This window comes from Alligator mississippiensis, chromosome 2 (genome assembly GCF_030867095.1).
Source record: "Alligator mississippiensis isolate rAllMis1 chromosome 2, rAllMis1, whole genome shotgun sequence".
NCBI classification, from domain to species: Eukaryota; Metazoa; Chordata; order Crocodylia; family Alligatoridae; genus Alligator; species Alligator mississippiensis.
In genome coordinates this window covers 242,071,301-242,088,857 of record NC_081825.1, presented here as the reverse complement: position 1 = coordinate 242,088,857, position 17,557 = coordinate 242,071,301, and the positions used below count along the sequence as shown (strand labels likewise).

The 17,557-nt window shown below is 44.1% G+C and overlaps 2 protein-coding genes across 2 annotated transcripts in view; one reads left to right on the top strand and one right to left on the bottom strand.

Annotated features, from left to right (window-relative positions):
• The window catches only part of EIF2AK4 (eukaryotic translation initiation factor 2 alpha kinase 4), a 72,537-nt gene extending 68,109 nt beyond the window's left edge, over nt 1–4,428 (top strand). The window contains exons 36-39 of the mRNA XM_006275882.4: nt 1,083–1,151; nt 2,067–2,111; nt 3,410–3,528; nt 4,119–4,428. Of these exons, the coding sequence (XP_006275944.1) occupies nt 1,083–1,151; nt 2,067–2,111; nt 3,410–3,528; nt 4,119–4,176 (291 nt within the window). The 3' untranslated portion in view covers nt 4,177–4,428. The remainder of the gene's footprint in view (nt 1–1,082; nt 1,152–2,066; nt 2,112–3,409; nt 3,529–4,118) is intronic.
• On the bottom strand, nt 4,317–9,346 carry SRP14 (signal recognition particle 14). Its single transcript, XM_006275881.4, has 5 exons — nt 9,242–9,346; nt 9,069–9,141; nt 8,209–8,321; nt 7,577–7,609; nt 4,317–7,112 (listed from the first exon to the last, which is right to left on the bottom strand). Exons 1-5 carry the CDS (start codon nt 9,263–9,265, stop codon nt 7,023–7,025), a joined length of 333 nt encoding a protein of 110 aa, XP_006275943.1. The 5' UTR covers nt 9,266–9,346; the 3' UTR covers nt 4,317–7,022.
• Nucleotides 9,347–17,557: the final 8,211 nt, after the last annotated feature.

The following is a 17,557-nucleotide window of genomic DNA, read 5'->3' as shown; positions in this document are numbered from 1 at the left end:
AAAAAATTTCCCGCACACTGTATATAAGCAATTACTTTTTTTTATTAAAATAAAATGTGTAGTGTTGTAATGATAGAACAGCAATTGTCACCCAGGGTGCTGTGGCATTTCGTGTGCATTTTCATGCCACCTTGCAGTTTGCCCCAGGAGACAGGAGTGCTATGGGGCCACATGCACAAAGTGGTCAAGTTTCCTGTGCTCCCACATAGGCTAACTTCTTGCAGTAGTATATATGGACCATAGTGCATTCTGGGACTGTTTTCTGTGCCATCACAACTGCAAGAGCATCTCATAACCTTGTAAAAGATGGTATCTACTTAACCACATAAACAAAAAGATAGACTATCCAGGGAAATTCACAACCTTGTATGCCAAGTCTTGTTAGTGTCATCTAGTCCTCTCCTAACACACACTTGTATTTGGATGGCACAAATATTCTATGAATGAGCATGAGACCTACACTTGCATTCCTGAGAGCCATAAAATATTTCAGTCTCACACTTACCACCTAGCACAAGGATTGGCAACCTATGACCCATTGGAGCCACTGGATCCAACCTGTAGTGTGGGGGCTTCAGCAGCACAGTGCTTTGTCTGCACCATGCTGCATCATGGCCAGGTGGCAGAGAGAAACAGCAGCCCATGGGTCTTACTGCCACTCTGCTTTGGACCTATAAGCTGGGTCATATCAAATTTCTAAGCAAAAATTATACTTTGTTTTCTTTAGTCTGTAAGACAGTGGTCTAACAAATCCAGTGGCTGGTAGTTAAGGCTTCCCAAGTTCAGACTAGATATACTGTGCAGATTGTTAGTAGTGAAAGTAATTAACTTTTCGACCAGCTCACTGTGAGCGTACGTGTTAGGACTGAATTGTATTTCCAAAACATCTGCTCTAGTTCAAGCAAGAATTAATCCAGGGAAGTCCTTAGGTCCATAACCTGTAACAGGTTAGAGGACATTATTGCAATGGCCTTATAAACTGTGAATCAGTCATGTAGAAAACAGAGTTCCTCAACATCAGTGTTTAACAGGAGACCTTTGTCTACTACTTTTACCACTAAAATATTAAACTTAACTTGCAGGTGCAAACAAGACTGCAGACGTTCATCACTAACTTGCAACAGAAAATAAGCGAGATTGAAATTTTGGCAGTAAGTCATTTTGCTAAGGCCTAAAAATAAAAACAGTACATCACTAGTTTTGTGGCAGGTTTGATACTTGGATCAGCATTGTTAGTTGCTGGTGACAGCTGCCCAGCTAGCAGGAATCTTCTGCTTGAAGTTTTTTTAACACTCTTATGCTATTGTGATGAAAGGCTTCTCGTGGTAAAATGAAGTCTGTGTAATATTTAGTTAACTCTCTGAGAAGTGTTTTTCCAATGGGTAATTGGATCTCCTGCATACAGCAAAATGTCTACATTTTAACTATTTAATTGCTGCTAACTGTATGATGTAGAGTTGCACAGTTCCACCCAGCACCCCAGTGCCAGTGGATTTGATGTAATTTGTTGCTGCCACAGGTTACTGTTACCTTATCACCTAGAGGGCTATGTTTCTCCTAGGCAGACAAGGTTGTTTGGGTGAATATGATATCCTTTACTAGACCAACTTAAATAGTTGGGAAAAAAAATTTTAGCAAGCTTTCAGGGTTAGGAATGTTACCCCATGATCAGATTGTTATGGACTATGGGGGTTTATGCCTTCCTTTGTAACAGGAAACATGGCCCTCTTCCTTGGATCTCTCAAGTACATTTTAACAACCCTTGCAGGACACTGGCTGCAGGTTGTCCCTCCTGCTTTATCCATGGCAAATTAGGGCATTATGCATATTATTATGCGATAGGGTTGACTGTAGATTTAGTAATAGATTAGATAAGGACTTTTATGGGATGGTTTGGATAGGGATACTGCCTCTGAGACTGGGTCGGACTAGATGACTCTAGAGATTTCCTTCCAGCCATACGTTCTGATTCACATGACCAAACTAGTGACAGGAATACAGTTGTTACTTATTAAACTATGTAGTGTGATTCTTTGATATTGACTTCTTTTGCCCTATTTTTGCAGGTTGATCTACCAAAAGAAACTATAATGCACTTCTTCTCACTAGAAGTAAGTCCAAAGTAATCGTATAACGTGCTAGATTTTTAAAAGTTAATGGGGTCCAAATTGAAGTTAATTTTGAAATTAATCAGAATTTTCCTTTTAAAGTTTGAGGTAGGCATTAAAAACATCTGGCTGCTTATGACTGTCCCAAACAGTGGCCAATTTAAAATTAACCACAGTTCCAGTTAGTTTCCCAGTTGCTGTCAGTGCCCCCCAGTGGTATAGAATGCTTTTCACTCTACTACAGAAGGGAATGCAGTTCAATAAAGGCACACATGCTTGAGTTAGAAGGAGATGGACCTAAAAGACTGACGCTGAGGATAGATTATGTCACTGTGCACCACCTCCAACACAATCTCTGGAGTATAGGGTGCAGGAAAAAGTTTCTTCTCCCTTCAGTTCAGGGTAGCTTCAAATGCAGCAGGTGCCTACCATACAGAGGTTAATTTGAAAGGTAAACCTAATGTAGTCTAGCATCCCTTTAATTTTTCATAACTCTCAATAGGGAGGTTAGTCCTGTGACAATGAAATACTGGATACACTTGTCAAACTTGGGCTTCCAAAGATGTATGAATGGCAGACAATTTGTTTAATGAAGGGGTTCTATGCCTTTAGCAAGTTTGAAAACCACTGGACTAGAGAACTGCAAATTACTTTTGTAACTTGCATATTGTAGGACACAAAAAAAATTGAATGGAAAAATCAAAGAGTGTATGGTGCACAATATAAAGTGTTGTTAATGATATTCATGAACAGTAAATCAGCCGCATAAAATTGTTTAATACAAGTGGCCAACCTGTGGGAGGTTGGGGAGGTGGCAGGCAGAAGGGGATTTGAGTGGCACTTCAGGGAACATACAGGGCTAACTTGTGGCACACCTGAAAAGTTGGCTCCCACTGATATTATATGGGACCTAAATATTAGAGGAGCCAAAGAAAACTAAGGCTCATGTAGCAGATAGTACCTAAAAGCAATTTAAGTGTGTACAGGATTACATAAGTGGCCCTCTCCAAAGAGGAGAAACAGAACACTTGAGCCTTCCCAACATGATGCTGTTCAGACTGAAGGAGAGAACTGCCCACCAGGACCCTCTATCCAAACACTGCTGCTATAAACAGATCCAAACCACAAATGCTGTTCTATCCATTTTTTACAAGAAGCTGGATTTGTGGTAGGCCAAGTAGGAGGGTATTGATATTCCATTCGTATCAGAAGCATGAACTGTCCTAGATGCAATATTTTTTGCAGTAAAGTATAATACTGTATGAAAATGCCTCTTGTTATTTCTGCCTCCTGTATCATAGTATGATGGAGACGAACAGTCATTTTATGCAACTGTGAAACAACTGATGTCACGATTACCAAAGCAGAAATACCTACAAGCAGTTTGTGATGAAATTTATAATATCAAAGTAGAGAAGAGGTAAATCGTTGTTTTACTGTTGGTGCTTTAAGAAGTTGAGCTGCTTAATACATCTGAATTTTAGTGAACAGAGTTCGCTCTTCTTTCTCTAGAAGAAAATAAACCCTGTTGAAAAATCTCTTATTCTTTGCATTAGTCTTGGCCTATAGGTACCCATTAGGCCAGCCCAGTTAAGGCAAGCCAGTTTCTGCAGCCATTGTCACACACAGAAATGATGTTGCTAACACTGCAGCCAGCCACCTTTTGACTCTTCCCACCCCAAATAACCAGATAGCCATGTAGAATGGGTCAGCTGGGGGTACATTATTACAGAATCTGGAACTGGAATAAGACTTAAATTGCTGTCACATCTCCCCTATTCCAACTATCTAGTTCCCTCTGCCTTACAGAAGGCTCACTGGGTTAACACTGCATACCTGCTATGAGGTAGACAATAAAACCTTGGGCCATTAGAAGTCAGTCCACACATACCAAGCATGTTGTAGACTCGCCTTTCTCCTGTTTCCAAAGACAGCTCGTTTAGAAGCTTTGGCATGACTGCTATATTATCTGCTGTTTTGAAGTCTAACATTCTTTCTTTTCCTCTGCAGAGTTCCTGTGCTTATCCTGTACAGTTATCGAGATGATTACTACAAAGTTCTATTTTAGTTCTTAAAAAAAACCCTGTTACTGGGGTGTTTCAGTAGCAGCACTTGACTTTAGAAAAAACTCCATGCCCTAAACAAAAAACATTCTATCAACTTTGCCACTGTTTTGTACATATTTCAAGAAGCTGTGATAAAAGCAAGGCAGGGCAAATACTGTTTTTATTTTTTTAGTGTAAAGTGTCTAAGGTTTTGTATGCAATAACTGTAACATACATAGTCTAAACAAATTCAAAATAAATGTTTTATAATCATGCACTAGCCATGCATTGTATTTTAACTGGACTCCATAATAATAGTATTTGTTTGCTCAGTAGCAGCCATGTTGACACAGCAAGTGTACTGTGCCAGACAAAAGTACCCTCAAATGCCATGTGCCTCTGGAAAGGGAGAGCAATGCAAGTCCCACTTATATTCTGGTCTGGGAGGATTAATTAATAAGGCAGTGCCACTCAGCAATAGCAATTAGTGCCTGGCACATGTGACCCTAATTACTTCTGATCCAAGAAGCAGCAGCCTGTAGGAGGCAGCACATACACTGCTCCCCAGTGGAAATGTGTGATGCACTTTGAGCCTGAAGACTGATTCTGGGAAAGGAATTTTCCCCAGGTGAAGACTCTAAGCAGAATTCTTACTGCACATTACTTGAAATTTAAATAAGTACTGAAGCCTCTTGAAAGAATATGACTATATCTATACTTCAGAAGCAAGTTGTGACACAATTCTTGTGATCCTCTAAAACTGAACATTGTTACTTACAGACAGGACTGTGATTGGCAAGCTGAAACAGTCTTTCAGTTCAAAAGCTCTTACTGAATTTCACTTAATTTTTGTTCTAGTTCTAGAATAGTAAGACAATGCACTTTATCAATTTTTTTTGTATTTGTACTGCATTTACTCAATTCTAATAAGGTGTCCCATCCCCCCTGCAATTTAACATGGAAGAAAAAAACCCTTGTCATAACAATTAGGACTGTAAAGCTTCAGTAGCTGATTTGGTGGAAATTTGGCAGCTGAATCTCCAAATCAAAATTGGGAGACTTATTAAGAGGTCTGAATAGAATCAGAAACCTCTGAATTGATTTGGAGAGATTCAGGGCTAATTTGGCTCTAGGCTATACAGGTTTCCCTCGCATAAAGTGAACCCACTTTATAATGGAACAAATAGGTATAGGTTCCCAAGGTGGTGAGGGAGGCTGGGAATTGGGGAGGGGTGGCATTTCTGGGGCTGCACTGTGCTCTGCATGTGCCCCCCCCCCCACCTGGGCTCTGCCTGCCCCCACTCGCCCATGCTGTGGTACAGGCAGCTGGTGTTGGTTGCTTCCAAGGCCACTGCAGCAGAGGCTGGGGGGAGTGGCAGCAAGCAGGTGCAGGACCCAGCGCAGCCTGTCCACTCACCCTAGCCTCTGCTGCAGTGGCCCTGGGAGCAACTGGCACCAGCTGCAACGGGAACTGTCAGTGGATGTGGGGGAAGGGTACATCCCTTACTGCTTTGCACCCCAACCTCTGTGAGGACTGTGGGCTGTATGTTCCTGAGGGGGTGTGTGCCCCAGAATCTGCACAGGGGATGACAGCAGGCTCCTACTGCAGGCTGGCTGATTCTTCCTAGTGCTCAGGGTAGACACACCAAGCACCAGGAACAACCCATACTGTCCCATACAACTATATCAAGAAGACTGAAGTTGACACCAAACTCAATGGCTTTAGGTGTTAAGTAGCCTTAATCCTAGATATTTATATCATACTTACACAACTGCCTTAAGAAGATCCTTGAGACTCAGGAGTATAACTAGTTCTTCTACTTCCACATAATAAACTAACCTAGAACAATTACCTATCTATAAAAGTTCTTCCATGTACTGAATTAGTAGGGGTTTTTGGTTTTGTTTTTAAGTATATTACCTTTTATTTTAGTTAAATTAGTTTTGTGCCTGTATAGATGCTTCTAGTAACCAAACTTTTCAGTACTGCAGTTTTCCTTTACAATAAAATGTAGATACCCCATTTCTTATAGCATAATCCTGAACAAATAGTGGGGAGGAATCGCTTACCTCTTTATGAAGGAAGAGAGACCTAATCAGAAATTCAGGGCATTTCAAAGCAAAACTGCAGGAGGTGGGCTTGGTTCTTACCCCTAGGGCCTGCAAATGGTGTCAGAACTGTTTGAATCCCAAGTACACATAAACAGGTTAATTCCTAGTTGTTTACTGGGGAATGTTATTAAGAGTTATTTTATTCAAATTGATTTCTTATTTTGTTTAACTGAAACAATTAAGCGTAACCATTTTGTATCTACTCCTAGCAAGGAGCTACCACAGTAGTTACAGGTTAACCATTTATCTAAGAATCAAATCTTTGTATACATCTTAAGGATGATGCTTTTTACCACTATTGATCTATGCTAACTCCTAGAAACCATGAAGGAGAGGTGAAAAATAAAATGTCAGTGTTCCTAAGATTACTTAGTGTCCACTTTCCCAGTAGTTCATACTAGGCTTTCAGTCACAGAGACTCAAGATCCTGTCCTGGCATTTCCTTGTGACTAGGCCACTCTCCTTCCCTGCTGCCTCCCTCCCAAGTTTACACTGGCTATCTCAAGTAAAAATACAAAATAGAACAGCAATACAAGTACAAGACTAGTTGGCAGCTGAGTGAAACTATTTCAGCATAACCCAGTAAATATTCCCACCATACAGGAATCCACAGAAAGTACTCTTTGCCTCCAGTTTAAAAAACTATTGGTCACATCCCAGTATTCTCCTGGATGTAAAGCCAAAGCTATCTAAGAAATGGACTTTACTGAAGGCAAGTATCTGGATGAATTGCATTGATGGGAGACATTCCATTCCCTCACTGCGTTGCTTTACTTTTCTTGTTTTTGCTTTTCTTGTCTTTCTTCTTCAAGCCATCCATGTTGGCTCTTAGCAAATTGGAATAGGCCTACAAAAAACAAAACAAGTCTAAGACTCTCCCAGGATGGATCAGAGAGAATTTTATTAGACTTCCATGGATTGTTAATTAACATCCCCCCCCCCCCCACACACACACACACACCAGAAGAGCAAAAGGGAAAACAAAGGTATAGAACAGCGTTTCTCAACCAGTAGGTCGCAAGAACATATGAAAATGAACAAACTTTAAAAAACAGATTCTTCTTTAAAAAAGGAGAAAAAAGTGGAAAGCTATGTCTTTTCCCTTGAAGGCTTGCAGAGTTCCAGCCTGTGAGGGGCTGCCTGGGGCCTCCCCATGCCCCACACACTTACACACACCCACCCCGCATGCTGGGAGCACTGGGTCAAGACTGGCCACCGAAGTTTACAAATAGGTCCTGGGATAAAAAAAAAAAAGGTTGAGAACCACTGCTATAAAAAATACAAGACCTCATTCCCCTACAAAAAACTTACCATCTGGAATTTATTTACTTCCTTTGAGCTCACCTGTAAAAAGCAGAAAAGGAGGTTAAGCGGTAAGGTGCGAGTCTTTCCTAACTAGTAACTAGTTGTGCTATCTCTTGCCATCTGATCCCCACCAGCAACTGAAGCTGTCTGACCAATGGATCAGATTCAGTGTTCAGTTACACGGATATTACTGTAGAGGGGCACACAAGAAAGAAAGTGATTGGTGACAGGTCTCATAAGTTGAAAAAAAAAAAAAAACCTCGGTCAAAATAAGCCATTTGTCAGAAGGCAGAGAGTCCAACTATTTGAAAATAGGCTTTTTTTGTTTTGTTTTTTATACAAGAGGCTATTCCACAGCATGTTCCAAATTAATTTCCAAACACAGCACTCTTTTCTTATCCATTCACACTCAGATTCTACTGTCAAAAACACTTGAACATGTTTGGATGCTTGGAGACAGCTCAAGTTACCCTGAAAACTGCCTGGCTCCAATGCTTGACAGAATTTTAAGTACCACTTGTGAAAGAAAGTTAAAGTTTTGAGAGCTACAACTGACAATTAGCCTAAACAATGCAAGTAGCTATTCAGGGTTTAAGTGGAGTTGCACGTTATTTCTTTAGCCCAACTTTGCTGCTTACCACGGTGCTAATCTTCTTTTTCCCATCCGTTGCCCTCAGAAGACACTTGTTATCTGCTGGCTCAAATCCTTCTACGTGGCCTTTCCGTGGGATTGGTTTTGTTCGACCATCATCTGTATTAAAAACCATACCAGGTTTCTCTTTTACCTTCAGCCACTTACCTAACTGTCACCAGAACTAGAAAGTTGATCCAGCAATAATCAGGCCAGGAAGAAGATACGAGCTTCCATCCTACAGCTGCAAGTCAGCGTTTTTCCCCAGCAGTCTTGAGCCCCCGGCACTAGGTGAGACTCTTCCAGTTACAAAAGCTCTGGATGGTTACACACCCCGAGGCCTTGTGCAGTGGAGACCATCTGCCACACAAGGCAGTCAGCAGCAGCAACCAGAGACTGGCCAGACTTTTCTTCCCACAATTTCTAGGTCTATAGCAACCGTTTTGAGAATTGAGAGAGAGAAAAAAAGCAACCCATCTGCAGCATTTCACCCAGCATGCCAGGGATCCCCAAGCAAAATAGACTGAGGCTGGTGAAAAGCATCTTTCTGTTATTCATCTGGATCAGCGTGCTCAGCCTTGCGGGCTGCACGAACGGCCCGGCGCGTGGCCTCCGCCACCCGGCCCGGAGGGGCGCCCACAGCAGTGGCGATGAGCGCTGCAGCCGCTCCGCCTGCTGCCCCAGAGCCGGAGCCGGAGCCGGGCGCCCCGCGGGCGGAATGACGTGGCCGAGCTTGGCAGGACACGCGGCGGCGCCGCCGGGCGGACGCGGACGGAAGAGGCTCCGGGCGCCCGCTTGCGAGCGCGGAACAGTGCCTGTACAGCAGCTCTGGCGCCAAGCGGCTGGGCCTCCCCGGGGGGCACTCACATTTCTTGAGAGTGATGAAGACGCTGCCCGAGGTGCGGCACTTCTGGAACAGCCTCGTCAGCTCCGTCAGGAACTGCGGAGACACGGACACGGCGCAACATTAGCGGGAAGGGAAGGGAGAGGCCGGCCCGACAGCCACGCGGCCCCGCCACCCGACCCGACCCGACCCGCACCTGCTCGCTCTCCAGCAGCACCATGGCACCACCACCCCACTCTCGGCTCCGCGCAGCCTACGGCCCGGAAATGGCGCCGGAACCGGAAGCGCAGGCCGTGCGCCCCCGCCCTTCCACTCCGCGCCGCACCCCAGGGGTTGTGGCCGCTGTTCCTGCCGGCCGTCTGGCGCACGCTGCGCTGGTGGCCAGGCCAGTGGTTGTGTTTGGGGTGAGGGAGGTATTTCTCCTCGTGGCGGGTGGGTCTGGGCTTCCGGGGCCTTTGGAAACAAGCTGTGCAGCCGCCACCCCCCGTGGCAGGCTCCGGCGTGGGGCGAGGCTTGGCCACCGTTTTACTGAGGGGGCTGATGACGGGCTTGTGGGGGAGGCTTTGGGTTTGGAGAGGGATGATCCTGCTTCAAGCAGGGGCCGAGGGAGGAACTCTTCCGAACTGGAAGGCAGGCCACGTGCCCGCCCCGCCCCGCCCCGCGCAGAGCCGGGGAGGGCGGGGGAGGATGCAGACTGTGCTTGGCGGCTCCCTGCCCCCGGAGCCCGCGTTGGCTGCGCTGCCATGGCGGCGCACCCCCTTGCCCACCCGGCAGCAACAGGGGTACAACTCTGCTGTTGCTGCCATCCCCGCGGGCAGGGGGCGCCTCACCATGGGGGAGCATGGGCTGCCGGGCCCCTGTCCCCAGGAGTGTATGCAGCAGTGGGGAGCTGCCTTCTCCCCTCCCCTGCAACACACTCCTGGACAAGTCGCCTGTGACTGTTCCGTTCTCCAGCCAGATCCTGTGGCTGCACTTTCCTGGCCCATGTGGCTGGGCAGCACCCAAAGGTGCCAACCCTGCCCCACTTCCTCCCTCATCATGGGGGCCTCAGTCTGCCTCCCCCTCCCCCCCCATTTACCCACAGGCAGCTGGGGAGCTGCTCTCCACTGCCTGGGGCTGTCTTGCCAGCCATGTGCACGTGGCACACCCTGTGTCCCACTCCCCCTAGCCCCTTACAGGCTGGGACTCTGCCTGCAAAGGGAAACCCGCCGTTTCCTGTGGTTTTCTGCACAAATGGAAAAACCCAGATCCCTGCACAGAGTACTGGGAATCTAGGACAAATGCTGTCCTGGAGTCATGCAGCCCAGGACTGGAAGTTGATCTTTACATTTCAGGACTGTCCTACCCAATTATGGATGGGTGGTCACCCTAACTAGATGACCTCTGGGGGTCCTGTCCTGCCTGACTGCTCTATGATTCTGTGATCCCTATCCAAACCTTCCTACACAAATCTATTGTCTAACCTCCTAGCAAACTCCACAGCCAACCCTGATGCTACACCAGACAATACCATAGGCACTGACTTTTGCCAGGGAAGAGGCCTAGGACGATGGACATGTAAAAAAGTTTTACGCATTTCAGGTGACAGCCCTCTTCCCGAGCTAGGGCCCTTGGGCCCCCACACACTTGGTGCCTCTGCATAATATAGCAACCTGACCCAGGCAGTGTGGGGAGGGGGAGAGGGGACCATGGCTGCCAATGCCCTGCTGTAGAAAGAAAATCTGAGGGTGGTGGACACCGAATGCAGCTGGTTGTTGGTTCAGAGAAGAAAGCTTGACTTTGACAAAAAGATCAAAGCCTATGAGACTGGTGCCGTGAGGGAAGCAGAGCGTGGCAGGGCGTGGAGGAAGGGCACACTCAGTTTGTGACTTACAGTCAAAGTTCTGAGTGGGCACTTCCTGTCAGCCCCACGCAAGTTCAGTGCTGAGGGCAGGGCTTTTTGCAAGAATCAATACTTGTTCTACCAGTTTCCTAATAAAGCAGTGAAGAATTTTGTCTTTTGTTCTCCCTGGCTCTAATTCCCTTCCCAGTCTGCCAATGAAGAAGGAAAGAGTAATGGCAATCCTCAAGACTTTACCTTGATGAATATACCTCTGGGCCTACAATGTCAACGAGGATGAAAAGCTGATGTCACCACTCACATCAGTAATGGTAGGGATGTAAGCAATTTTTAGAAGGGAGAGTTTGATGTTCCTCAGAAGGATGGCTCAATAAATTGTGGAAGAGAATTGGTGGTCCTTTTTATCACAGCCCCTTGTGGTGTGTCTGCAGATTGCTGAAGTGGCAGTAGGGGGTGCTGTAATTACACGGACAAAATGAGGGACAGTCTGTGCCAAAAGTGCAAATGAAGAAATAAGACAGGTCATCATAACTTTGGCAGATCTCAACAAACTACCTCATTTTTATTTATTCTTATTTTGTCATCAGAGCAGGTACTTTTCACAGACCTCTGATGCTGAAGGGTCCCCAGTCATCCATGTCTTTTCAAGTGCTGTATTATTTTTCAGGAAAAAAAGGTTACCAGACAATTGCTTACATTTGTTCTCATAGTGTATACCATACAAAACCTTGGGGCTTGAAATGTGACAGATTTGTTATTTTTCCAAGTCCTCTGAGAACTGATATTTTAATGGGACATCTTCAGTGGCAGTAACAGAAACAGCACAGTGGTAGCACCTGGAGACCTGGACCCTAGTGCACTAAGAGACCATCTCTGCCCAAATGTATTAAGATTGAAGTATAAGAAAAGAAAGGAGCCCAAGATGATCACAAGATGATACTTATGCCGTCACAGCACACAAACTCCCTAACCACAGTTGGAGATTTGTGCAGAGAACACAGCAGAGGAAAATAAGCTGTAAACACCTGTAAAGTAATGCATAAGGTGTATCATGGGAGAAGGCACAGAAGTATCCATCTATAACTGTCCAAAGATGCATTCTGTGTATGTTGATGAAACAGAAGGATGGAAGTGGAAAAACAACAATAATTGCACCACATACCTCAGACTAAGTTCTTGGTTGTGACTCTTATTTTCACCATATGCTTCTTGTGTGAACTTCAACAAGTTCCTTAACTTCCACTTAAATTATGCAATGGCAATAATTATCCCTCCCTTCTCCACAAGGTTGTTGCAAGGCTCTATTCATATTTGTGAAATGTATCAATGAACATCGTAGAAGGGATTTTTTCCTTTGACCCACAGGCTGCTAAGCAACTTCTGGCAGCTACAGTAGCAGCTTTCTTTCAGTGCTTTTGTTTTATTTACTGCTGTCTCTTCTCTGAGTGAAACCTCTACTGCATTCAGAGGTATGATTGTGTCAGTGTAGTCATGCCCAAGCCAATTTTAATCTGACTAGCCTGGGTACTGGTAAGCATTATGGACAGGGAAGCATGAGCTATAAAAGCCTGGTTGGGACATTAAGTATGCACTTGTGGGGCCAGCCTGCACTGAAGCCATGTTTTGTCTGGGTAGATTAAGAGGAGCTCAGGTGTTGCAATCACACTTCCAGTTACAATGTGGATATATGCTCAGTCTCTTGCCAGACCCCCATCAGTCTTTACCAGAAAAAACAACTTGTCTGAGGGAAGTATGGCGGAGAATAAAGAGGAACTCAAGGGCAAACAAGCATGGAGGAAAAGATGGAAAAATATCTCAGGGGTATAGATGAGATGAAGAAACCACAGTGAAGGGAGATGCTACAGACACCAAAAAAGAGCATGTCACCACAGACTGCATAGTAAGAGTCAGGCAGAAACAGACTGCAAGGGACACTTCTGAAGATGGTAGAGGTAAAAGCAAGTATATCATGTGTCTGCAGTATACCCTCTTCCTAAAACAACAGTACAGTGATGTCACAGTAGCAAAAGAAATCAGTGGGTACTGATACATAGCAGGGGCATTGCTCTTGTGATTGGGGTCAGGCAATAAAGATAAGCCTCTTAGCAACACTTCTGTTTGCTGCACTTCAGAATATTGTGGCAGTAGAACACTAGAATTTGGGGAAAATGGAGCAAATAAAACCACCTGAATCATTAAATCTTGAAAGAAACCTGGCAGAGAACTGGAGGAGGTTGTAATGCTTCCAAACTTTCCTGGAAGCAAGCAGCACTGCAGAGAATCAGAGAAGGTGAAACCCTCCGCGCTGTTACATGTGGTAGCAGAGGCAGGAAACACAATATGTAAAACCTACCAGAACTAAATTAAATTCTTGATCATGCTTGGTAAACACTGAATTAACTGGGGAAGATTACTGCTCATTTTGGACTCATATATAGATATTTTAAATTCAGCTGTTGCGTACCACATTGAGCAGCAATGTAGTACTGTAGTGTAAATTACAGTTTGCTCATCGTGAGACTCCAGATAAGTTAATAACAGATAATGACCCACAATTTACAAGTGGCTCACTTGGCAACCCTCTTTGATCTCCCAGTTCAAGCACACCACATCAAACTCCAACTATGCACAGTCAAATGCGTTAGTGGAAAAACCACTATGCAGAGCACAGAACTTGATAATAAAAACAACACAACCCTGACATATTCCTGGGGTCTGTAATTAGCACTGTTAGATACTGAAGCACACCTCTGCTTTATTAGGATCATTAGTTCAATGGATAATGGCCAGAGGATAAAAATTTTCAGTGCCAACATCTTATAGGTCCCTTGAGCTAAGTACAATTAATGCTGAATTACAAAAAAACTCAAACCAAGCCAAAACAAAGCAAGAAAGAAACCTATGTGCCAGGAAACAATTAGAGAAAATAATACTATGACAAGAATGCCAAACAGTTACTCCCTTTACAAATGGGAGAGAAAGATATATTTTAAACAGAAAGTGACCGGCAGCCTGCCAAAGCAACAGGTTTGGACCATCAGCATCAATCAGACACTCTAGCCTTGAATGTGGGTCACTCCTACAAAAGAAGTAGAAGACATCTAGACCAAAAAAAAAAAAAACCCAAGGAAGATACTGGTTCTTTATTTTCTGAGGTTATTCAAAATGCTATGAACAGCATTCTTGGGCAGACAGAAGTAACATTTGCCTATCCAGTCACCAACAATGAAAAACACCGGGAGCTCCAGGCCAGGTGTCAGATCCTGCTGGCAACCAAGCAAGAGATTGCCAAAGGAACTGTTTTAAGAACATGTAGCCACGTGATCAGAAAGGCATCCAGATTCACAAAATGGTAGTTATGGAAAAGATGTTGCAGAAGAGGCAAAAACATCTTCTCTCACATCTTAGAATTCAGGTCATGTCTTCCAACTTCCATCCTAGACATTTTTATTTGTATGTTTTATTAACTGGCTGTATTTGTGAGTGCTTTAATAAGTCCCTTTAACTATTTTCACGTTTAAGAGCCGCTGTATGGTTCCCTTAGTGCTTTTCTTATGTCTCCAACTGTACCCCAATTTGACATAAGGGTTGGGGGAATGGGACAGGGGAAAGCTGAATGATCATGGCCCTCCCCTATCCTACATTCTGAACAGGTTCTCATAGGTGCAGATAAATCTGGGATAAGTTCCTGAAATTTTGCCTGCCTTCTCTTCTGCTTTGGCAGTGCCCTTGGTAGCAGTTTGTGTGTACAGGGCTGGGGTCTGGGATAAAGCAGCTGGCTTTTCTTCGTCTGTGATTCACCTGGGCTGTTAGAGGACATGCATCCAAGAAAATACACAGCTGTTTTAAAAAGAGTGTAACATTTTAGCCCTTAATACATTGGGACACAAGTAGGGGAGCTATTAGGAGCAGAGGAACAACGCAGAATAAAGCAAAAAACCTACAATTAAAAATCAAAAGGCAGGAAGAGAAGGGGAAAAATGGACAAAAGGAGTGTTCCAACCAAACAGGTAGGGAAGCAATGCTGATATTGCAGTTAATTTATATAATCTGGTTACATTTTCTTCATCCTCCCTGCTCCTCATTAAGTTTTTCCTTATTCTGGCCACTGTTTTTCTTCTTCCCAGCTCTCAAGAGCCTGCAGTTAGTGAGAAGAGCAGAAGTAGCCTGTCTCCACACAGAATTTTTGTAAAGTAAGACCTACCTCCAGCCACTGTTCATCTCTAGGCTGCCTTTCAGCCTCAATAGCCAATACTCTTCTTTTATTCAAGCTAAGAGGTGGAACCCCTCCTTCACACTCACAACTGTTGGCTAACAAATACTGGCTAACAACTGTTAGGCCTCTTGGCCCTAATCATGGATGGATACCAAGGGCTTCTTTCCATTAGAAGGAGGAGTCTCCCTGCTCCCTGGCCTTCGAGCCGGGACATTAAGAAGTGAACATGGGGCCACAGACACAGAGACACTGCGTCTTCATTCTTTCATGCACACGCACATACACACTTGTGACCTTCCCCTTCATTATCTCTTTTCTGAGAAATCCCCAGATTCTAGGAGAATAAATCCAAAGTTATTAGAAATTAAAATAATAATAAATAATTGATAATAGTAACTGCTTTGCACTTTATTATCGAGCCTCCCATGTGAAGAACTCAGTGTACTTTGTAAACACTGAACCCCAAATTCTCCTTACAGTTACATTCCACTGATGTCAGTGGAGTTGCATGGTGTAACATGGGGCAGAACTTCATATATTTCTAACTGTAAGTACTTTAAACTGCGATATTTGGGGCAAAAATCATTTTCATTAAATAATTCACAAAGTATGGAGGTTGATTCGGCTGCCATTTAAGTTAATTGCAAAACTTCCATGATGTTCAGTGGTTCAAGATCAGACCTGTACATCACTGTGTACACTACTGTATAGACCATACTTACGAAACCTCACAGTTCATCTCCCTGGTAGAAAGGGATAATATGGTGGTCGCTCCTTTATCAATAGCAGATTCTTTATATAGAGGCGTAATATCTGATGTAAGAGTTATGCAAAGCAGCAGAGAGCTAAATAAGTCAAAACTTTCTGGCTGCATCCAGACATGCGCTTTAATGTGCAGTAGCCTATTTTGCTGCTCATTAAAGCATCACGTAAAAAACCTGTGATTATGCTAATGTGCAGTAAAATAGGCTACTGCACATTAAGTGTCACTTAAAAACTGTGCATTCATTACTGTGCATTAAGGCAGCCTAATGGACATTTCTTTGGTACCTCACATTGGAGGTACTAAATTTAATGTGCATTAGAAAAAGTGCCTTAACATAAGTGTAGATGCACACCCTCTCTTTCTTTCACATGGCATTAGATATCAACTTCCAAATCTATAAGCCACTGTCTGGCACTGTCGTTCAATGTGCAGATTTCATCTACCCCATCTGGACATTTGTAAAGATTGCAGCTTCTGCTTAGGTGCTGTGATGTTTGTTGGACACTGAATTCACACAGGGGGCTGTCCAAGATTTTCATCTTGTGAAGTGTTGTTCTGAAGCATCTGTATCCAGATCTCAGTTGGCTTGACCCATGCTTCTCTGTCAAGGTCATGTCCAATGGGCAACTCACTCGGTGTTGATATAAAACTGTAGGAATAGATCTGACCCTTTCCAGTGGTTGGCCCACTCTGTTGCTGCCCATAAGTTTGGTTTAGCCCTCTATTGCTGCCCATAGGTTTGGTCCTCATTCTGTTTCAGGAGCGTGTGGGCTTCACGTACAAGTGGTTTATGACTTCTAAGCCTCCATCTGTTTGGGTGTTCAGCTAACAGTTGATGGGGCAGGTGATTTTTGTAATCTCTTGCCTTTATTGCCAGTAATGATGTAAGGGTGTCTTTTGAGTTAGAGCTGAAGGGTAGAGAAGTGATAGGGATTTGCTTGACATCAGTTCTTTCTCTTTGGAATGCTGTAATTTGAGAAATAACAGCTATGCAGTTTTGAAAAGGTACCACCGCTAATGTTACAGCTCTAATTTGGTTCTACTACAGTGATTTTCAACCAGGGTGCCACAAGATCCTTTTAAGAGTACCGTGCAATATTAGTACTGTTAGGTGTGCGAACAGCTTCACACGATTCACAAGAGTATCAAAACCTTTCTGACCTGTTATGGTCCTTCTGAATTCTGTGCAACAAAGAGTAGCTCCATCATTTTTCTGTAGTCAAGAAAGCTAAGAGCTGGCAGTTTCTGAGGGCTGCCCTGAATCTAAAGAGATATGCCTGGACTCTAAAAGATTGAGAACAACTGTTCTACAGAACAGTTTGGGAGACAACATGAAGAATATTGTATGCAACTGAAATTGCAGTGTGGGAATTGTAGGTCAGTGAAATTTGGTTAGAAACTGGAATCTGGACTGGGAAGGTACAGTTACGCAAAATTGCCATGAGGTCTTTAATGGCCCCCATTTCACATTTCATTAGGATGCTGGAACTCCTAGATGTATCAGCTCCCCTAATACCATGTAGGACCTTGTTTCCTTAGGTGGATAAGGGCTGCTTATTGATTTATAGCATCATTCCTGTAGTTCCTATGTGCTCCTCAGAGATCACACAACCAAACAGACCTGACTTGACTGTGAGATGTAAGAATCACAGCATAAGCCAGGGGTAAGCAACGTTTTTTGGCCAGAGTG